Source organism: Elephas maximus, chromosome X (genome assembly GCF_024166365.1).
Source record: "Elephas maximus indicus isolate mEleMax1 chromosome X, mEleMax1 primary haplotype, whole genome shotgun sequence".
NCBI lineage: Eukaryota > Metazoa > Chordata > Mammalia > Proboscidea > Elephantidae > Elephas > Elephas maximus.
The window spans coordinates 109026397-109050032 of NC_064846.1; the positions used below are offsets into that span (position 1 = coordinate 109026397).

The 23636-nt window shown below is 40.5% G+C and overlaps 1 protein-coding gene across 4 annotated transcripts in view; it reads right to left on the minus strand.

Annotated features, from left to right (window-relative positions):
* The window catches only part of VSIG4 (V-set and immunoglobulin domain containing 4), a 39893-nt gene that overhangs the window by 859 nt on the left and 15398 nt on the right, over window positions 1-23636 (minus strand). For 2 of the 4 annotated variants that reach the window (XM_049872994.1, XM_049872993.1), the window contains exons 4-7: window positions 6030-6092; window positions 5407-5484; window positions 2646-2750; window positions 297-318 (exon numbers count right to left, since the gene is read on the minus strand). In XM_049872994.1, the coding sequence (XP_049728951.1) occupies window positions 297-318; window positions 2646-2750; window positions 5407-5484; window positions 6030-6092 (268 nt within the window). The remainder of the gene's footprint in view (window positions 1-296; window positions 319-2645; window positions 2751-5406; window positions 5485-6029; window positions 6093-23636) is intronic. The other 2 variants (XM_049872996.1, XM_049872995.1) reach the window with 1 other exon arrangement.

Genomic DNA, 23636 nt, shown 5'->3' on the forward strand with positions numbered 1-23636 from the left:
TTGGGACCAGGGCCCTGGTTTCCCACCTTTCTGCCCCAATTCTTGCCAATTGACCCTCAGGCTCTTTCCACCCAGGGGTTCTGGGAGCAGAGGGATGGTGGATCTGAATCATCTTGTGTGTTCAGTGGGCCAGGGCAGAGCCTCAGAAGGTGTCTCAGAAAGAGAAAAAAGTTCTGCCCTAACCTTAAAGGCCTCTTTGGATTTGCTCCATACCCCTTCTTCCATGTTTCCTACCAGTGGTAACAGAACTGAGGGTAGGGAAGGCATGAGAAGATTGAAAAGAGAGATAATCTTACCTGGCCACTTCATAGACATGCTCTAGAAAAGAAAGAGAAATCAGGTCAGAAGTCTCCATGGGGAGTAGACAGGACCTGGCATGGACCTTGTATGCCAGTCAATAGGTGAGCTAAGGGGAAATGGAAAAGGAGATCTGAAGACGGTCCAGCTTTCCAAGAACTGGGAGATATTGGGGAGGTGGTGTTAAAACCCAGGGATTCAGATTTCTCAGGGAGAGTAAGGGGAAGCATATTTGGTCACTATCCTATTTGGCACACTCTGATTCAGCACATTGGGCTGAAGAGGTTGCTTGGTGTGAGGTGAAAGGGTACAGGAATTGGATATTGGACCCACTCCCCACCTAGGAATCTCACTAAATATCCAAAGAGCCCCTGTGGCTAACTTGACAGGTAGGCTAAAGACTAGACTGAAGGCTGGATTAGTCTGGCTTCAGGGACCTTGCTCCAATTGGACCCACTCCCCACCTAGGAATCTCACTAAATATCCAAAGAGCCCCTGTGGCTAACTTGACAGGTAGGCTAAAGACTAGACTGAAGGCTGGATTACTCTGGCTTCAGGGACCTTGGTCCAAGCCACTCCCAAATACCTTCACCTCCCCCCAACTCTGCACCCAGAAAAGGCCCTGGAATAGGTCACTATTGCCCCCTAGTGTCTGTTAAGGAAAAGTACCTGATACCGGACGTTCCAAGCAGATAAAAAGGCTTAACCTGGTACAGAGATGGGTATGTCCTTTTATTGCCCTCTAGGGGCTTATAATCTTTCAGGGATGCAACTGGGAATGCATGCATTAAACTGCAACACAGTAAACCACCATGAGCCTTCTGCCTTGTGGTAGAGTTCATTGTTTCTTTGTCTTACCTCTCTCATTGATCCAGGAGCTCCTGTACTGCAGGGGCTGGGTCTTTTTCATCTTTGTATACCCAGAGCCTGGCATGTAGTAGATGCTCAGTGACTATATATTAAATCGTATCGATGCCCTGAGGCTGTCTCCCTTACAGAGAGATAGCAAACAACAAGAATTCTAGGGAGGCATTCCAGGAAGGGAGAAAGCATAGAGGCAAAAGGTGTAAGAGATATTTGCCTGTTTAATTCCAGTGACTGGAGATGAGAATAAGTATAGGGGAGTTATAGGAGTTGAGAAGATAGGCTAGAGCCACATCACAGAGGGCCTTGAATGGAAAGTTACATTATGACCTCTATCCCCTGGGCCATAGGAGCCCTGGAAAGTTTTTGAGAGGGAAGTAATCCAATATGGTTACTGTTTATACCCAACCTCATCAGGGCTAAGATGAGTGCTTTCCTTTTAGTACTGGTGTTTGTGGCCACTTGTGATATCTCCACCCCCACGTTTAGCCTCATAGGACATAACCATGCTAATCGGCTAAGGCCAGAACTTAGACTTGACAGTCCAGGGGAAGGAGATACTCAAGGCTCCTCTCTCCTCTTTGGTTGGAGAAACCCATGGTGGAAACCAGGCTAATTTGGGAGTAGTATCTGCTACAGCAGAAGAGACAAGATAATGCTAGGCAAAATTGGAGTGTTTGTTGTAGAAACAAACACCCAAATTATCTTTTTCCTCCTCTGAGGGTCTATAGCTGTTAAATGGCTCTGAAGCTATGACTTCATAATGTTACTCTCCTGTTCAAAAGTTTTTGATGACTTTTGGTGCTTTTGCAAGGCCTAGAGATGTCCAATTCTTTAGCTTAGCATTCAAGGCCTTATATAGTCAGGAATGAATTTTCTTTCCCTTGTATTTCACTATTGCTTATCTGCATAACTTTGTTATTGATGATCTCACTCACAGTCATCTTTTAGACTTCTATGCCTTTACTCATGTACTTCCTCCCTCCTGGAGTACTGACCCCTTCTAAACTGTTTTCATCCTCCGAGGTCTGACTTAAGCCCCATCACCTTCCAAAAACCCTGACTCTCCTCTTCTCTGGATCCCTGTAGCATTAATTGCCTTCTCCAGGCTTTGAGTCTTTAGACTTTTATTGCTATGCATTGTCATTGATAAATTCCATGCTTCTATCTAAAATCCCCCTAAATAAATTATAAGCAACTTGAGAGCAGGGATTGTGACAACTTGTCTTGCATCCTTAGGAGGCAACCCATTACAAGGATGGCTGTATTAGGCTGGGTAGCAAAGATTTGTAAATTTATTTTCATTAACTGAATCGTCATTGAGGGCTTGTACATGTGTCTCCCTGGATTCCTATCCTCACTCCCTAACTAAGCTGGGAGCTCCTTGAAGTGCAGAGCACAGTGCCTGATACAGAGTATATGCTCAAATATGCTTCCAGAATGAATGAATGAGCTAGAGTCACCCAACCATATTCATTACTTACCCCCCTGGGATGTCTTGCGGCTCAGTATGATATAAGCCATGGTGAATACTACCATACAGCACAGGGAGATGATGAGAATGATGGCAAAGACAGGCAGGCCCTTACCTACGAAGGAAACAAGACCAGGTGGTATCTGGATGAAAATGATGCCAGAAACAAGGGCTTCAAGGATAAGCCCAGACCACAGCAGAGCTTTTTCTTCTCTATCTTCCATCTTCCCCTAGACAGCATCTTCCTTCTCAGCTAACTAGAGAGGCAAACAAAGCCCAGGCTCAGGAGAAAGACTTTATAGAGGCTAGAGTGGACATATTTAAATAAAATCTTTCAGACCCACCTGTTGATGGCCGATTGGTCTGAGCATTTGATCTAGTCCTCCCTGCCCTCCATGAAACCAGGGAAGGAGGTTTTCTTCTTCCCTTAGAGAGGATAAGGTAGTATCCCAGCTTCACCAAAATGCTACCTTATTGAGATTCTGGCATTTATTTCTAGCCATAAAAATTATCTTCCTCACACTCTCTCGTCAAGTCCCCAGATTAATTTTTCCTCAAAACATATTCCTACTTGACCTTTTGGGGTGCCTACCCCAATCGTGTACAGGCTGAAGAAACCCAATGAACTGGGCTTCCAGGCCTGCATCTGTTATTTCCTTGTTGTGTGACTGTGGTAGGAAGAACATTAGTCCTCCAAAGATGTCCTCATCCAACTCCTCAGTACCTGTGAGTATGCTAGGTTACATGGCAAGGAGATTTAAGGTTGCATATAGATTTTTTTATATATATATATAGATTAAGGTTGCTACTCAGCTGATCTTGAGATGGGAAGATCATCCTGAATTATCTGTGTGGACCTAATGTAATCACAAGCGTTCTTTAAAGTGGAATAGGGAGGCAGAAGAGGAGGTGTGAGTCAGAGAGAGATTTGAGGATGCTACAGTGCTGGCTTTGAAGATAGGGGAAAGGGTTATGAAGCAAGGAATGTGGGTAGCCTCTTAAAACTATAATGTAAAGACATGATTTCTTCCCCAGAGCCTCTAGAAGGAACACAGCTCTGTTGACACCCTGATTTTAGCCCAGTAATACTTGTGTCAGGCTTCTGATTTTCAGAGCACTAATACAATAAATTTGTGTTGCTTTAAGCTTCTAAGTTTGTGGTAATTTGTTACAGCAGTCATAGAAAAATGAATACAGTGACCTTAGTCAAGTCTTTTACTGTCACCAGGCTTTAGTTTCACCATCAGTTCAATGCACTTGTAGCAGTAATATTATGAATCCAGGGAGCTAGATCAAGGCGTAAGATGAAGTGTGAAATTGAATTCCAGTGTCCTTAGGATTTGCAGCTGCAACTGGCTTTGTTCTTACCAGAATCAAAGGTATTCTGTCCTAAATATCAGGTATTCATGGTCCTCAGTGCTCCTGGTTGGAGCTGGGTGACCCAAGCTAAAAACTGGCACAGATCAAAGAATAAAATCCCCCCTCGATAAGAGGTAAAGTAGAAAAAAAAAACTGATAGAAGAAGTAGCGCAAAACTTCTGTCTCTGAGAACTACTTCTCCCAGGGCTATCATTTCATCTTCCTAAACCAATTCTCCAAGACTTCCTTCTCCCAATGGGTGATGCCTTGGGAGAGACATGGAGCTATAGGGTACAGACCAGTGCCTTCAAGCCAAGGTGGAAATGCAAAGGCAGCACAAAGGACAAGCTAGGTCTGTGCCCAGAGACAGTTCAAAAGCTCTGCAACCAAAAGGGCAGAGGCACAAGGGTACTGAGAATTCCTCCCTCAGTGATACACAGATAGAGGATGAGATCAGGAGTGAGAGTCACCAAACTATGTAGCACAAGCCAATCAAAACATATGCCTGTTGCAGATCTGAAACAGGGGCTTCAAGGTCTGCAATTCCAGGAGATAAAATTTTTATTGAGGGACCACGATGTGGTCTGGAGAGTCCTGGGGAGCAGTCCAAGTGATAATGAGCAGCTCAGGGAGTTCAAGGAAGTAGCTAATTATCAATGGGTATGAAAGTATTATTTTAACGATCAGTGCAGTCATATCAGCTCCAGGTAAAACACAGAAAGAACCTTCCTTTGGAGTTTGAATCTCTGAGTCTCTAATTTGGGGATCCTGGAGACTTTGGAAGACTGATAATTTAGCTGCAGGCTGTTTGGAGAGCCCTGGTTAAGAGCCCAAATATTGATGCCTTGTCATTACCCTTACCTGACCCAGTGCTGGTTTCTCTTGGAAAGCTGGCTAAGGTCATGGTTCCATCCTTATTCTTGCTCAGTGTGTTTGGGAAGCATATTACTATGGCAACAGGGAACCAATCACAGCCCAGTCAGCGGGTTTGACCCTCTCCAGTAGGGGTTGGACTTTCTGGGACTCATTGTCAGGGCAGCAAGAATGTTCTTCAAACAAAATATAACTTAATGCCATTCTTATTCCCCCAGCCTTATCTCCAGACCTTCGGGCCAGCTCTCAAGGTCCTACCCGAACTCTAATTGTACAAACAGGAGAAAAATTATTGGATGAGGTAAGAACATATCTACCCCTCCCCTTTGCACTGCTCTGATTTTACTCATCCTTGGATCTGTATCTCTCGCTCTCCATGCCCACCCACCACGCACAACTTCAGGAAACTTGACCTTTGCCTGGAACAAAACATCTAATAGTTTTGAGAGTTGAATGCCAGCACAGTATGTATGGTGCAGAGATTCAGACACAAAGCTCATAATCAAGAAGGAAGGGGAGAAGTTCTGACATTACTTTACCTTGCACAGCACTGGTCTCCCCAGGGTAGCCATCATCTTCAGTAGTCCAGTCCCAGAATGTGTTCGTTGTGGATGTTGCTATGGCAACAAAGAGTTAGGGTCAGAAGCCTCACTTCCAGTTAGGAGTTGTGGGCTCAGGAGTGGCTGCAAAGTTTGAGGACCTTCTCTGACCATCTGTGCTGGGCTTTCCAGAATTCCTGGCTATTCCAGTGACCGCTAGTATTATGGGGCGGAGTATCTTAGTTTCTCATATTTGGGGGTAGAGGGTAGGAAGAGGCCCATAGAGGGGAAGTAACATACCCAAAGTCACACACCAAATCAGCCTAGGAGCGGGACAGGAGTCTCAGTTTCTCTTTTTTTCCTCTTTTCCCATGGGGGTATTCTAACTCTCCTTTTGCTTCAAAAATTTTCACAAAAATAGTGTATATTCATTATTACACTTCTTCACTACTCTTTACTCCTTGTTATCTTTTTTTTTGTCTCCGTTTCTTTATTGCCATTTTCTCTTTGAAGACCCCAGTTACCTTTTAGTTCCCCATCCAATGGAATTGGGGCTCCTCCCTTGGCTTCCATGGCCCCATTCAGGACCTCTCTTACCCCTTCAGGCTCGCACTATAACTCACCTTCAAAGGAGGATGGCATGGTTGTAGGTGCCTCAGTCTTGGTCTTGAGTGGCTTTGAGGATTCTGCAAGGAAAAGGGAACCCAGTCAAGGGCCCTTGGCACTCTTGGATGAACAGCTGAATGCCCTAGGAAATTGGGGAGTCTGTAAAAGCCAGTCATGTTCATACCTAGATCTGTCTCAGCACTTCCCTCATGAAGCCAGTAAATCCTGCATTGCCTGTTCATCCTTCACACGTCAGTCTGGATTGAATTGTGTCCCCCAAAATATGTGCTGGAATCCTAACACCTATGCTTGTGGATGTAGTCCCATTTGGGAATAAGAATTTCTTTGTTATGTTAATGAGGCCCAATGAGTGTAGGCTGTGTCTTAAACTTATTCACTTTTGAAATATAAAAAGAGCAGATTAGGCACACAGAAGTAAGCACAAAGGAAGGGGACATACATTTGATGTGGAGATTGCCAAGAGATCAAGGAATGTCTGGTTTAGAGAAATTGTAAAAGGTCTTCCTTCAGGGACAACAGACATGAGCCTTCCCCTAGAGCTGGTTCTGTGAATTTGGACTTCTAACCTCCCAAACTGTGAGAAAATAAATTTCTGTTCTTTAAAACCACCCATCTGTGGTATTTCTGTTAGTGTTACAGCACTAAGAAACTAAGATAGGAGGGGTTCTCAGGTCCATAGACTCCCCCAAGGAATCTGGAGCTAACGTTCAGAAGGTCTGTAAACTTGGATGAGAAAAATATATTTTTATTTTTACTAACTTCTAACTGAAAAGTAGTGATGCATTTTCCTGAGAGGAACTTGGGAAATATCCACAAAGAAAATCACAATGGATGATGTCAGCAAAAAATGATGGAGTAATAACCTCCTAAAATTCACCCCTTCATAAAATCAGTGGAAAAAACAAGCAAACAAACCAGACCCACTGCGGTCGAGTCAATTCCAACTCATAGTGACCCTATAGGATAGACTAGAACTGTCCCACAAGGTTTCAAAGGCTGTAATCTTCACAGAAGCAGACAGCCACATCTTTCTCCTATGAGTGGCTGGTGAGTTTGAATCATTGACTTCTCTGTTAATAGCTGAGTGCTTAACCACTGTGGCACAATTTGTCAGAATCAGCTTTTTCCCCACAATTCTAAATATCGGTCAAATGCTTGAAGCAACTTGAGGAGCATTTATGGAAGAAAACTGTCTGAATCTCAGTAGTAACAGCAAGTTACATGGTGTTTTAACTTACCCTATTCCTATCTCCAGCAGTATCCTTGAAAATAAATCTACCATTTCAGGTACTGGAGGGAGCAGAACAGACCGAATTTCCCCCAGATTGTCATTATTTGATGTGTTTGGTGGTCCCCTGAAAGACCTGACTTAAAAGGCTTGTCTTTATGGTTCGCCCGGGGCTAAAAGCCTCTTCCTGGGGAGGGAAGCATTTGTCACCTTAGGCAATGGATGACACTGAGGGAAAGCAATAGAGTAATCAAAATGCTTAAAGGAGGTAGGGCCAAGATGGTGGAGTAGTCAGATGCTTGTGGTGGTCCCTCTTACAACAAAGACCCCCCCAAAAAGTGAATTGATTATGTATGACAAGTTAGGAGCCCAGAACATCAAAAGCAAAGTTGAGGGATCGGACCGAGGGGCAGGGGGAGGAAGAGACGATTCAGAAGCAGTTAGAAGTTGCTAGACTTGACCCAGTGGGAACCGACACCCTGCAGGCCAGATCGGCTGGCGTGTGCAATGACCAGACAGGGGCATTCAGGACACATTTTCCACATTGGGAGAGACGGAGGGGTGGAGAGTCTGTTCAACCCTCCAGAACCAGCAAGAAGTGGCCCTCAACTGGCAAAAGATAAGTACATGTGTCCAACCTACCAAGCTCCCTGTTTGACAAGAACCTCTCTCCCATTTATCTGCTCCCTTCATGCTCTGCACAGGGTCTTGGGCCTGCTTCAGCCACTGCCAATTCCCCTGGGCCAGAAGTAGGTCCCATCACTCACCCTGAGCCATTCTCCCAGCCTGGGAGAGGGAACAAATTAACAAACAGGAAAAAGTAATCTGCCAGCTCCCCTAAGCCAGGAACTCAGAGCAGGTACAGCTTCTTTGTCTAGGCACAATCATAAGGGGTCCATGGACCTTGAATATCTTTTAACTATTCATGGATTTGTGTGGAGCCATTTCAACAGCATAGGTCCTCATTAGCACAGTACTACAGGGTATATACCTGAAGCCTAACTTTACTGTATCAGCTATATGATGGAGTGGTAGATTTGTGACATTTGACACTGCTCTGCCCATTAAGCAGGGTCCTCACCTACCACATCAGGAGCCCGAGGACTGGTGGCTCCACTTATGCCACCTAGCCACCTGTAACAGGGGTCCACGAACAATAGGTGCCTCCCAGTCCTTACACCCAACAGCACTGGCTGCCCATAGTGCAGGTACACAAACCACTCACCTACACACTCTAGGGAACAGGGGCACACTTTCCTCCCAGACACTCAGGGGCAGCCGTCAGCCTCCTGCCTTGCTGAGCCTGTGACCCCCTATTGCAGCCAGATACCTGTGCCTACTCCAATCACCCCTGCCCATCTAGGACCATAGGTAAGGGCCTGCACCACACATTTGGTGACTGACTATCTGGACACCTGAGCTGAATCCATACAAGAAAAGTAAACAGACTCCTGAGCTCATGTATCTGTAATAAATCTCACCCCCTGGTGACAGGGTGTCAGACCTTAAAATGTGTCAATAATCAAACTAGTTCATACGAGCAGCCTATTTGGATATATTAAAACAAAACAAAACAAGAAGCTAGGACAGAGTAAGCAAACAAAATAAATAAATATAACTTATTGATGGTTCTAACACAACAGTCAATATCAAATCATGTAAAGTCGCAGACCATGATGTATTCAGCAAGCTCTCAAAACAAAGAATCGAGAATTCTTCTGGAGGAATAAAATTCCCTGGAATTCTCAGAGGTAGATACAAAAGATTAATATACAGAACTCTTCAAGAGATCAGAAAGGAGATCAGACAAAACACAGAACAAGCCAAGGAACACAACAGACAAATCAATAGAGGAACTTAAAGACTATAGAAGAGCACAATGAAAAATTTAACAGGCTGCACGAATCCATAGAGAGACAGCAAACAGAAATCCAGATTAGCAATAAAATTTCAGAATTAGGCAACTCAATAGAAGGTCATAGGAGCAGAACTGAGGCATCAGAAGTCATAATTAGTGAGACTGAACATAAAACGCTTGACAACAACTTATTTGAGGAACAATCAGATAAAAGAATTTAAAACAATGAAGAAACCCTAAGAATTTTTCTGGGTGGGTATCAAGAGGAATAACCTACAAGTGATTGGAGTACAAAAGCTGGAGGGATAACAGAAAATACAGAGAGAATTGTGAAGATTTGTTGAAAGAAAACTTCCCTGATATCCTGAAAGATGAGAAGATATCTATCCAAGATGCTCAGTGAACCCCATACAAGGTAGATCCCAAAAGAAAGTAGCCAAAACATATTATAATCAAACTTGCCAAAACCAAAGATAAAGAGAGAATTTTAAGAGCAGTTAGGGATAAACGAAAAGTCATCTACAAAGGAAAGTAAATAAAATTAAGCTTGAATTACTCAGCAGAAACCATGCAGGCAAGAAGGCAATGCAATGACATATATAAAGCCTTCAAGGAAAATACATTGCCAGCCAAGAGTTCTATATCCAGAAAAACTCTCTCAAATATGATGGTGAATTAGGGCATTTCCAGATAAACAGAAGTTTAGGGAATATGTGAAAACCAAACCAAAATTACAAGAAATACTAAAGGGAGTCCTCCAGTTAGAAAATCAAGAATGTCATATTACAACCCAAAAGTAGAACACAGGACAGAGCCACCAAATATAAACCCAGACAGGGAACTTGCAAAAATAATTCAAAGCTGAAATGCTGGCAATAGGGAACCAGAGACTTCAATAGGTAAAAGATGACAATATTAAAACAAAAAAGGGGAACTTAAAAATGTAGTCATATAACAGATACATGAGGAAATGCTTATGATCATTAGCCATTAGAGAAATGCAGATCAAAACTACAATGAGATTCCATCCCATCTCACTCCAACAAGGCTGGCATTAAGGCAAAAAACACAAAATAATAAATGTTGGAAAGGCTATGGAGAGACCGGAACACTTCTACACTGCTGGTGGGAATGTAAAATGGTACAACCACTTTGGAAATCGATTTGGTGCTTCCTCAAAAAGCTAGAAATAGAAATATCGTAAGATCCAGCAATCCCACTCCTTGGAACATATCCAAGAGAAATAAGAGCCTTTACATGAACAGATATATGTACACTCATGTTCATTGCAGCACTGTTTACAATAGCAAGAAGATGAAATCAACCAAGGTGCTCATCAATGAATGAGTGGATAAATAAATTATGGTATATTCACACAATGTAATACTACCCATAGATAAAGACCAATGATGAATCCATGAAACATTTCATAACATGGAGGAATCTGGAAGGCATTACGTTGAGTGAAATTTAGTCAGTTGCAAAATGACAAATATTGTATGAGACCACTGTTATAAGAACTCGAGAAATAGTTTAAACAGAGAAGAATACATTCTTTGATGGTTATGAGAGTGGGGAGGGAGGGAGGGAGAGTGGTTTTCACTAATTAGATAGTAGATAAGAACTATTTTAGGTGAAGAGAAAGACAACACACAATAAAGGAGAGGTCAGCACAACTGCTCTAAACTAAAAGCAGAGAAGTTTCCTGAATAAACTGAACACTTCAAGGCCAGTGTAGCAGAGGCTGGGGCTTGGGTACCATGGTTTCAGAGGATATCTATGTCACTTGGTATAATAAAATCTATTAAGAAAACATTCTGCTTTCCACTTTGGACAGTAGCATCTAGGGTCTTAAACGCTGGCAAGAGGGCATCTAAGATGCATCATTTGGTGTCACCCCACCTGGAGCAAAGGAGAATGAAGAACACTAAAGACACAAGGTAGTTATGAGCCTAAGAGACAGAAAGGGCCACATAAACGAGAGACTCCATCACCCTGAGACCAGCAGAACTAGGTGGTGCCCGGCTACAACCAATGACCACCCTGACAGGGAACACAACAGAGAACCCCTGAGGGAGCAGGAGAGCAGTTGGATGCAGACCTCAAATCGTCGTAAAAAGACCATACTTAATGGTCTGACTGAGACTGGAGGGACCCCGGAGGTCATGGTCCCCAGACCTTCTGTTAGTCCAGGACAGGAACATTCCCAAAGCTGACTCTTCAGACAGGGATTGGACTGGACTATAGGATAGAAAATGATACTAGTAAGGAGTGGGCTTCTTGGATCAAGTAGACACATGAGACTATGTGGGCAGCTCCTGTCTGGAGGGTAGATGGGAGGGCAGAGGGGGTCAGAAGCTGGTTGAATGGACACAAAAATAGAGAGTGGAGAGAAGGAGTGTGCTGTCTCATTGGAGGGAGAACAAGTAGGAGTATATAGCAAGGTGTGTATAAATTTTTGTGTGAGAGACTGACCTGATTTGTGAACTTTCACTTAAAGTGCAATAATTTTTTTTTGAAAATGTAGTCATAGATCTTCCATATGGTGAGGAAGTCAAGGCAATAAAAATAAAAGATTGTTTTAAACTTAGAAAAATAGGGGTAAATATTAATGTAACCACAAAGGAAACTAACAATCCCATACATCAAAATAAAAAAAACAAGAAAAACATAAAGACTCACCAAATAAAAAAATCAACAACAATGAAAAGGCTGAAAAGAAAATACATATAGAAAAATGACTAGGAAAGAAAATTAACTGGAACAAAGAAACTGTTGACAACACACACACACACAAAAATACATCAAAATGACAACACTAAACTCATAAAAAAAACTCATACCTGTCAATAATTACACTGAATGTAAATGGGCTAAATTCACCAATAAAGAGACAGAGGGTGGTAGAATGGTTAAAAAAAACACAATCCATCTATATGCTGCCTGTGAGACCCACACATTGTACTTAAAGAAAGAAACAAACTAAACTCAAAAAAAAAAAAAAAAACTCAAGGGATGGAAAAATATATCAGGCAAAAAACAACCAAAAAAGAGTAAAAGTGGCAATATTAATCTCAGACAAAATAGACTTTAAAGCAATAGCTACCACAAAGGATAAGGAAGGACAATATATAATGATTAAAGGGAAGACACAAGCATAATAAATATTTATGCATTCAAAGATAGGGCTTCAAAATACATAAAACAAACTAACAGCATTGAAAAAACACAGACAGCTCCACAATAATGGTAGGAGACTTCGACGCACCACTTTCGGTGGAGGACAGCACATCCACAAAGAAGCTCAATAAAGACATGGAAGAGCTAAGTGCCACCATCAACCAACCTGATGTCATAGACATATACACAACACTCCATCCAAAAACAGACAAATATACTTTCTTTTCCAAAGAACATGGAAGATTCTCCAGAACAGACCACATATTAGGCCATAAAGCAAACCTTAACAGAATCCAAAGAATCGAAATATTACGAAGCATCTTTTCTGACGGTAAAACCATAAAAGTACAAATAAATAACAGAAAAAGCAAGGGAAAAAAAAACACATGGAAACAACACCTTGTTCAAAAACTGCTGGGTTATAGAAGAAATTAAGGATAGAATAAAAAAAATCACAGAATCAAGTGACAATGAAAACTCTTGCTACCAGAACCTTTGGGACACAGCAAAAGCAGTGCTCAGAGGTCAATTTACAGCGATAAATGGACACACTCAAAAAGAAGAAAGGGCCAAAATCAAAGTATAAACTCTACAACTTGAACAAATAGCAGCAGTAAAAGAAACCCTCAGGGACCAGAAAAATCAAATTAAAAAATTATAGCAAAATTAAATGAAATAGGAAATAGAAAAAAAATTGAAAGAATTAACAAGACCAAAAGCTGGATCTCTGAAAAGATTAAAAAAAAAATCAGTAAACCATTGGCCAAACTGACAAAGAAAAACAGGAGAGAAAGCAAATAATCAGAATAAAAAATGAGATGGGTGATATAACAGAAGACCCAACTGAAATTAAAAGAATAATAACGAAATACTATGAAAAATTGTACTCTAACAAATTAAAAAACCTAGAGGAAATGGACAAATTTCTAGAAACACACTACCTACCTAAACTAAAAAAACCCATAACAAAAGAAGAGATTGAAAAGATAATTTAAAAACTCCCCCCCCCAAAAAAAAAAAAAAAACCCCAGACCCTGACTGTTTCACAAGAGAATTCTACCAAACTTTCAGAGAAGAGTTAACATCACTACTACTAAAGGTATTTCAGAGCATAAAAAAGGATTCTATGAAGCCAGCATAACCATGACACCAGAACCAGGTAAACACACAACAAAAAAAGTAAATTACAGACCAATATCCTTCACGAACATAGACACAAAAATCTTCAAAAAAATTCTAGCCAATAGAATTCAGCAACATATCAAAAAAATAATTCACCAAGACCAAGTGGGATTCATACCCAGTATGCAGGGATGTTTCAATATTAGAAAAGTAAACAATGTAATCTATCACATAAATAAAACAAAAGACAAGAATGACATGATCCTATCAACTGACACAGAAAAGGCCTTTAATGAAGTCCAACACCGATTCATGATAAAAACTCTCAGCAAAATAGAAATAGAAGGAAAATTCCTTAACATAATAAAGGGCATTTATACTAAGCCAACAGCCAACATCATCCTAAATGGAAAGAGTCTGAAAGCATTCCCACTGAAAATGGAAACCAAACAATGTCCTTTATCACCACTCTTATTCAATATTGTGCTAGAGGTCCTAGCCAGAGCAATTAGGCTAGAAAAAGAAGTAACGGGCATCCTAATTGGTAAGGAAGAAGTAAAAGCATTTCTATTTGCAGATGATATGATCTTATACACAGAAAACCCCAGAGAATCCACAAGAAAACTATTGGAACTAATAGAAGATTTCAGCAAATTATCAGGATACAAAGTAAACATACAAAAACAGGTTGGTTTCCTCTACACCAACAAAGAGAACTTTGAAGAGGAAATCACCAAATCAATACCATTTACAATGGCCCCCAAGAACAGAAAATACTTAGAAATAAATCTAACCAGAGATATAGAAGACCTATACAAAGAAAACTACAAGACGCTACTGCAAGAAACCAAAAGAGACTTACCTTGCTCACGCATAGGAAGACTCAACATTGTGAAAATGTCTGTTCCACCCAAAGCAATTTACAGATACAATGCAATCCTGATCCAAATTCCAATGGCATTTTTTAGTGAGTTAGAGAAACAAATCACCAACTTCGTATGGCTAAGTAAAGCATTACTGAAAAAGGAGAACAAAGTAAGAGGCCTTACATTACTTGATTTTAGAACCTAATATACTGCCAGGATAGTCAAAACACCCTGGTACTTGTACAGCAACAGATACGTAGACCAATGGAACAGAATTTAGAATCCAGACATAAGTTCATCCACCTATGAGTAGCTAATATTTGACAAAGGCCCAAAATCAATTAATTGGAGAAAAGACATTCTGTTTAACAAATGGTGCTGGCATAACTGGATATCCATCTGGAAAAAAATGAAACAAGACCCATACCTCACACCATGCACAAAAACTAACTCAAAATAGCTCAAAGAGCTAAATATAAAATCTAAAGTGGTAAAGATCATTGAAGAAAAAATAGGGACAATGCTAGGAGACCTAAAACGTGGCATAAACAATAGGCAAAACATTACTAACAATGCACAAACACCAGAAGAGAAACTAGATAACTGGGAACTCCTAAAAATCAAACCCTTATGCTCATCCAAAGACTTCACCAAAAGAGTAAAAAGAAAATTTACAGACTGGGAGAAAATTTTTTAGCTAGGACGAACCCGATCAGTGTCTAATCTCTAAAGTCTATGAGGTACTGCAGAACCTCAACAACAAAAAGACAACCCAATTAAAAAATGGGCAAAGGATATGAACAGAGACTTCACCAAAGAAGGCATTCAGGCAGCTAACAGATACATGAGGAAATGCTCATGATCATTAGCCATTAGAGAAATGCAGATCAAAACTACAATGAGATTCCATCTCACTCCAACAAGGCTGGCATTAATCCAAAAAACACAAAATAATAAATGTTGGAGAGGTTGTGGTGAGACTGGAACACTTACACACTGCTGGTGGGAATGTAAAATGGTACAACCACTTTGGAAATCAATTTGGTGCTTCCTTAAAAATCTAGAGATAGAAGTACCATATGATTCAGCAATCCCACTCCTTGGAATATATCCTAGAGAAATAAGAGCCATCACATGAATAGATAAATGCACATCCATGTTCATTGCAGCACTGTTCACAGTAGCAAAAAGATAAAAAGACCTAGGTGCCCATCAACGGACAAATGGATAAACAAATTATGGTATATTCATGTAATGGAATATCATGCAACAATGAAGAACAACGATGAACTCGTGAAACATCTCATAACATGCTGAAACTGGAAGGCATTATGCTGAGTGAAATTAGTCACAAAAGGACAAATATTGTGTGAAACCACTATTATAAGCATTCAAGAACAGGTTTAAACACAGAAGAAAACATTCTTTGATAGTTACAAAGGTGGGGAGGGAGGGAGAGGGATATTGGATAACTAGATAGTAGGTAAGAATTATCTTAGGTGAAGGGAAGGATAACACACATTACAGCAGAAGTCAGTACAACTGGACTAAAACAAAAGCTAAGAAGTTTCCTGAGTACCACCAAACACTTTAAGGGACAGAGTAGCAGGGATGGTGGTCAGGGGACCATGGCTTTTTAACCAAGTTTATTAAGAATATGGTGTGTATCCCATCTTGGTGAGTGGTGTCTGGGTTCTTAGAAGCTAGCAAGCAACCATCTAAGATACATGAATTGGTCCCAACCCACCTGGAGCAAAAGAGAATGAAGAACACCAAAGACACAAGGAAAATATGAGCCCCAGAGACAGAAAGGGCCACATAATCACCCTGAGATCAGAACTAGATGGTGCCCGGCTACCACCAATGATCTCCCTGACAAGGAACACAATGGAGAGTCCCTGACAAAGCAGGAGAAAAGTGGGGTGCGGATCTAAAATTCCAGTGAAAGGACCAGACTTAATGGTCTGGCTGAGACTGGAGGAACCCCAGAAAACATGGCCCCCATACTCTCTGTTAGCCCACAACTGAAACCATGCCCAAAGCCAACTCTTTAAACAAAGGTTATGCTGAACTATAAGGCATAAAATGATACTCGTGAAGAGAGTGTTTCTTAGGTCAAGTAGATACATGAGACTAAATGCACAGCTCTTGTCCATAGGCGAGATGAGAAGGCAAAAAGGGACAGGAGCTAGTTGAATGGACACGGTAAATCCGGGGTGGTGGAAAGAGGAGTGTGATGTTACTTTATAGGGAAAATAACTAGGGTCACTTAACAGTGTGTGTATAAACTTTCATATGAGAAGCAAACGTGAACTGTAAACTTTCGTTTAAAGCTGAGGAATGAAATGTCCATAGGGCTTTGAAAAGCTCCAACATATTTCTGGGAGCTTAAAAGACCACACATGTGTAGAGCTATACATGTGCTCAGGACAGACCTGAGAATGCCTTAAACTCTCACTTTTGTATAATCTTGAGGCTTGGTTTAAGTAGAAGTAAAAGCTATGGAAGAGTTGCAAATTGCCTAGCTAAGTGTTGAAGATGCACCTTACCAGGCACACAGAGTTTCTTGGTAAAGACTGGGAGATGTGCTGGTTCCAGGTATTTAAGGAAATCTCTATATAATCATTCATTGACCACTAAAGAAATTTGAGTAAAGACTTCATTAGTCTGCCCAGACATTGGACGTACTAGCAAAGATTTTAAGTCAACTATTTCATATATCTTCAAATAACTAAAAGAAACCACATCTAAAGAGCTAGAAGAAAGAATAACAGTGTCTCATCAAATAAAGACTATCAGTAAAGAGACAGAAATTATAAAAATGAATCAAATAGAAATTTAGAGTTGAGGAGAACAATAATTGAAAGGAAAAATTCACTATAAGGTCTCAACAGGAGGTTTGAGTAGGCAGAGTAAAGAATCAGTGAGCTTGAAGATAAATCATTTTAGATATTCAGTCTAAGGTACAGAAATAAAAATGATTTATGTGAAGGGAAGGACAACATACAAAACGGGGAAAGTCAGCACAACTGAACTAAACCGAAAGCTAAGAAGTTTCCTCAATACAACCAAACACTTCGAGGGACAGAGTAGCAGGGGCAGGGGTTAGGATACCATGGTTTCAGGGAACATCTAGGTCAATTGGCATAACAAAGTGTATTAAGAAAACTTTCTGCACCCCACTTTGGTGAGTGGCATTTGGGGTCTTAAAAGCTACCAAGCAGCCATCTAAGATGCGTCAATTGGCCTCAAACCACCTGGAGAAAAGGAGAATGAAGAAGGCCAAAGACACATGAAAATTATAAACCCAAGAGAAAGGAAGGGCTGCATAAACAAGAGACTCCATCAGTCTGAGACCAGAACAACTAAATGGAGCCCAGCTACCACCAATGACTTCCCTGACAGGGAACACCTCAGAGAATCCCTGATGGAGAGGAAGAAAAGTGTGATGCAGACTTCAAATTCTAGTACAAAGATCAGACTTAATAGTCTGACTGAGACTGGAGGTATCCCAGAAGACATGGCCCCCAGACTCTCTGTTAGCCCAAAACTAAAACCATTCCTGAAGCCAACTCTTCAGATAAAAATTAGACTGGACTATAAGGCATAAAATGATACTGGTGAGGAGTGTGCTTCTTAGCTCAAGTAGACACATGAGACTATGTGGGCAGCTCCTGAGTAGAGGTGAGATGAGAAGGCAGAGGGGGGAAGGAGCTGGTTGAATGAACATGGGATACAGAGCAGGGAGGAGTATGCTGTCATATTGTAGGGAGAGAACTAGGGTCACATAAAAATGTGTGCATACATTTTTGTATGAGAAACTGACCTGTAAATTTTCATTTAAAGCACATTAAAAAAAAAGATAAAAAAGAAGAAAAATGAACAGAGCCTCAGTGACCTGTGGGACACTGTCAAGTGTATCAGCATATGCATAGAGTCTCAGAAGGAGAGAAAGAAATGGGCAGAAAGCATATTTGAAGAAAAAAATGTCAAAAATGTCACAACATGATGAAAAAATTTATCTATACATTCAAGAATTTTGATGAACCTCAAGTAGGATAAACTAAAAACATGTGCAGCTAGACCATTTGTCATTGAGTCAATCCTGACTGAAACCCTATAGGACAGAGTAGAACTGTTCCACAGGGTTTCCAGGGAGCAGCTGGTGGATTTGAACTGCCGACCTTTTGGTTAGCAGGCAAACACTTAACCACTGCACCACACATCATGATCAAAAGTCAAAGGAAGAGGCGGAAGCAAGATGGAATAGACAGACCTGAAAAAACAAGTGAAACGAGCATATTTGTGACAAGCTGGGAGCCCTGAGCATCAAAGGCAAGCTTAGACAACGAACTGAGGGGCAGGGGAAGGAAGAGATCGTTCAGAAGTGGAGAGGAGTTACTGGACCTGAATCACAGGGAGACCTCAGGCACCATTCCTGGAGCAGTGGCGGCTGTGGCAGGCTGGTACTAGCATTCGGCCGCGGTTTCCTCAGGGAGAAACAGCCAGCCACACAGCCCACTCACACCTCCGGAACCTGAGGAGAAGGGCACTCTCTGCAAAAGCTAAGTACTTGCGTATATTTTACAGCACCCGCCCCACCCTCAAGCCAGCTTCAGCGGCTGAATCCCTAGGCCTGAGATAGACCCTGGTGAGCACCTGGAGCCATCTTCCCGGCCATGGGGAAGGAAAAAATTTGCAACTGGGGGAAAAGATAATTTGCTAGCTCCATTAACTGGGGGAGCTTAGGACAGAAGTGGCTCCTGTTCAGGCATAAACCGTCCATGGACCTTGAGCACATTTCCCTTCTGCATGGACCTGTGTGGGCCTATTTCGGGAGAATAGGCCCTTGTTGGCAAACTACAACCATTTCAGCTGTGCGGTGGAGAGGTGGGTGTTTGACATTTGACATTGTTTACCTATTAAACAAGGTCCTCACCTACCCACAACAGGGACCTAAGGACTGGTGGCTCAACTTGGGTCACCCAGCCACCAGCGACAGGGGTCTAGGGATAACTGGTACCTCCCAGTCCTTACAACAAAAAATTTTTGTGCCCATGCTCCATCTGCAGAGCCCACCCACCAGCACTCACTAGGGAACAGAGAGGCATTTGCCTCAGAGACACTTGGGGGTCGGTTCCCAGCCCCCTGCCTTATTTAGAGTGTGACCCCCTGCTGCAATCAGATATGGGTATATGTGCCAATCACCCCTGCCCCTCTAAGACTGTAGGACAGAGCCTGTACCACACACTTGATATCAGCTACCTGGAAACCTGAGCTGAATTCATACAAGAAAACTGAATGGACTCCTAGACTGATATACCTGATAACAGCTCTAGCCAGCTGGGGACAGGACACCAGAGCTCCAAAGGCAAAAATAATCAAGCTAGCTCACTTGAGAAACCCATAGGGGTATACCAAAAAAAAAAAAAAAACAAGCAGCTACGACACAGTAAGCAAGCATAAACTAATTGAGTAACTTATAGATGGCTCAGAGACAACAGTCATATCAAAGTCACATAAAGAAACAGGCCATGATCACCTCAACAGGCTCTCAAAACAAAGAATCCAGGGATCTTTTAGATGAAAGTGCATTCCTGGAATTACCAGATGCAGAATACAAAAGTTTAATATACAGAACCCTTCAAAAAAAAATTTTTTTTTTCCAAGACATCAGGAAGGAAATGAGGCAATAAGCAGAACAAGCCAAAGAACACACAGATAAAGCAACTGAAGAAATCAGAAAGATTATTCAGGAACATAATGAAAAGTTTAATAAGCTGGAAAAATCCATAGACAGCAATCAGAAATTCAGAAGATTAACGATAAAATTACAGAATTAGATAACTCAATAGAAAGTCAGAGGAGCAGAATTGAGCAAGTAGAAGCTAGAATTTCTGAACTCGAAATAAATCACTTGGCACTAATATATTTGAAGAAAAATCAGATAAAAGAATTTTAAAAAACGAAGAAACCTTAAGAATTGTGTGGGACTCTATCTAAATAACCTACCAGATTGGAGTACCAGAACAGGGAGGGATAACAGAAAATACAGAGAAAATCGTTGAGGATTTGTTGGCAGAAAACTTCCCTGATATTGTGAAAGATGAGAAGATATCTATCCAGGATGCTCATCGAACTCCACATAAGGTAGATCTTAAAAGCAAGTCACCAAGACATATTATAATCAAGCTTGGCAAAACCAAAGATAAAGAGACAAGTATAAGAGCAGTGAGGGATAAAAGAAAAGTCACCTACAAGGGAGAGCCTATAAGAATAAGCTCGGACTACTAGGCATTAACCATGCAGTCAAGAAGGCAATGGGATGACATATTTAAAAAAAAATTGAAGGAAAAAAATTGCCTGCCAAGAATCATATATCCATCAAAAGTGTCTCTTAAATATGCAGGTGAAACTAAGACATTTCCAGATAAACATAAGTTGAGGGAATTTGTAAAAACCAAAACTACAAGAAATACTAAAGGGAGTTCTTTGGTCAGAAAATCAGTATTATCAGGTATCGACCCAAGACTAGAACACTGGGCAGAGCAAACAGAAGTCAAACCAGACAGGGAAATCCAAAAAAAAAAAAAAAAAACAAGGCAAGATTAAAAAAAAAAAAAGCCCCAAACTGGGTAAGAGCAATGATATTATATAAAAGAAGACAACATTAAAATAATAAAGAGGGACTAAGAAATGAAATCATACACCTTCCATATGGAGAGGAAGATATGGTGATACAAAAAAATAAAAGTTAGTTATAAATTTAGAAAAATAGGGATAAATAATCAGGTAACCACAAAGGAGACAAACTACCCTACTCTTCAAAATAAAATACAAGGGAAAAATACAGAATCAGCAGAAACAAAATCAACAACAACAAATATGAGGAAAAGACAATATATAAAGCAAATCTACTCAGCACATAAAATCAAGTGGGAAAAAGAAGCTGTCAACATACAAAAAAAGACATCAAAATGATATCACTAAATTCATACCTATCCATAATTACCCTGAATGTAAATGGATGAAATGCACCAATAAAGAGACAGAGAGTGGCAGACTGGATTAAAAAACAAGATCTGTCTATATGCTGCCTACAAGAGACACACCTTAGACATAGAGACACAAACTAAAACTCAAAGGATGGAAAAAATATATCAAGCAAACAACAATCGAAAAAGAGCAGGAGTGGCAATATTAATTTCTGAAAAATCGACTTTAAAGTTAAATCCATTAGAAAGGATAAGGAGGGACACCATATAATGATTAAAGGGATAATACACCAAGAAGATATAACCATATTAAATATTGATGCACCCAATGACAGGGCTGCAAGATACATAAAACAAACTCTATCAGCATTGAAAAGTGAGATAGACAGCTCCACAATAATAGTAGAAGACTTCAACACACCACTTTCGGTGAAGGACAGGACATCCAGAAAGAAGTTTAATAAAGACACAGAAGATCTAAATGCCACAATCAATCAACTTGACCTCGTAGACATATCCAGAACACTCCACCCAACAGCAACCAACTATACTTTCTTTTCTAGTGCACATGGAACATTCTCTAGAATAGACCACATAGTAGGTCATAAAGCAAGCCTTAGCAGAATCCAAAACATTGAAATATTACAAAGCATCTTCTCTGACCATAAGGCCATAAAAGTGGATATCGATAAAAGGGAAAATAAATCAAACACTTGGAAACTGAACAATACCCTGCTCAAAAAAGACTGGATTATAGAAGACATTAAGGATGGAATAAAGAAATTCATAGAATCCAATGAGAACGAAAACACTTCCTATCAGAACCTCTGGGACACAGCAAAAGCGGTGCTCAGAGGCCAATTTATATCAATAAATGCACACATCCAAAAAGAAGAAAGGGCCAAAATCAAAGAAATATCCCTACAACTTGAACAAATAGAAAGAGAGCAACAAAAGAAACCCAGAGGCACCAGAAGAAAACAAATAATAAAAATTAGAGCAGAACAAAATGAAATAGAAAACAGAAAAACAATTTAAAGAATTAACAAGACCAAAAGCTGGTCTTTTGAAAAACTCAACAAAATTGATAAACCATTGGCCAAACTGACAAAAGAAAAACAGGAGAGGAAGCAAATAACCTGAATAAGAAATGAGATGGGCGATATTACAACAGACCCAACTGAAATTAAAAGAATCATATCAGATTACTGTGAAAAAGTATACTCAAATTTGAAAACCTAGAAGAAATGGATGAATTCCTAGAAACACACTATCTGCCTAAACTAACACAAACAGAGGTAGAACAACTAAATAGACCTATAACAAAAGAAGAGATTGAAAAGGTGATCAAAAAACTCCCATCCAAAAAAAAGCCTTGGTCTGAATGGCTTCTCTGCAGAGTTCTACCAAACTTTCAGAGAAGAGTTAACACCACTACTACTAAAGGTATTTCAGAGCATAGAAAAGGATGGAATACTACCAAACTCATTCTATGAAGCCACCATGTCCCTGATACCAAAACCAGGTAAAGACGCCACAAGAAAAGAAAATTATAGACCTATATCCCTCATGAATGTAGATGCAAAAATCCTCAACAAAGTTCTAGCCAATAGAATTCAACAACATATCAAAAAAACAATTCACCATAACCAAGTAGGATTCATACCAGCTAGGCAGGGATGGTTCAACATTAGAAAAACAATTAATGCAATCCACCACATAAATAAAACAAAAGACAAGAATCACATGATTTTATCAATTGATGCAGAAAAGGCATTTGACAAAGTTCAACACTCATTCATGATAAAAACTCTCAGCAAAATAGGAATAGAAGGAAAATTCCTCAACATAATAAACAGTATTTATACAAAGCCAACAGCCGACATCATCCTAAATGGAGAGAGCCTGAAAACATTCCCACTGAGATCGGGAACCAGACAAGGATGTCGTTTATCACCACTCTTATTCAAAATTGTGCTGGAAGTCCTAGCCAGAGCAATTAGGCTAGATAAAGAAATAAAGCACATCTAGATTGGCAAGGAAGAAGTCAAAGTATCTCTATTTGCAGATGACATGATCTTATACACAGAAAACCCTAAGGAATCCTCCAGAAAACTACTGAAACTAATAGAAGAGTTCAGCAGAGTGGGGGGATACAAGATAAACATACAAAAATCAGTTGGATTCCTCCACACCAACAAAAAGAACATCGAAGAGGAAATCACCAAATCAATGAATGCCATTTTCAGTAGCCCCCAAGAAGATAAAATACTTAGGAATAAATCTTATCAGAGATGTGAAAGACTTATACAAAGAAAACTACAGTACATTTCTGATGAGACTATCTGCTCTCA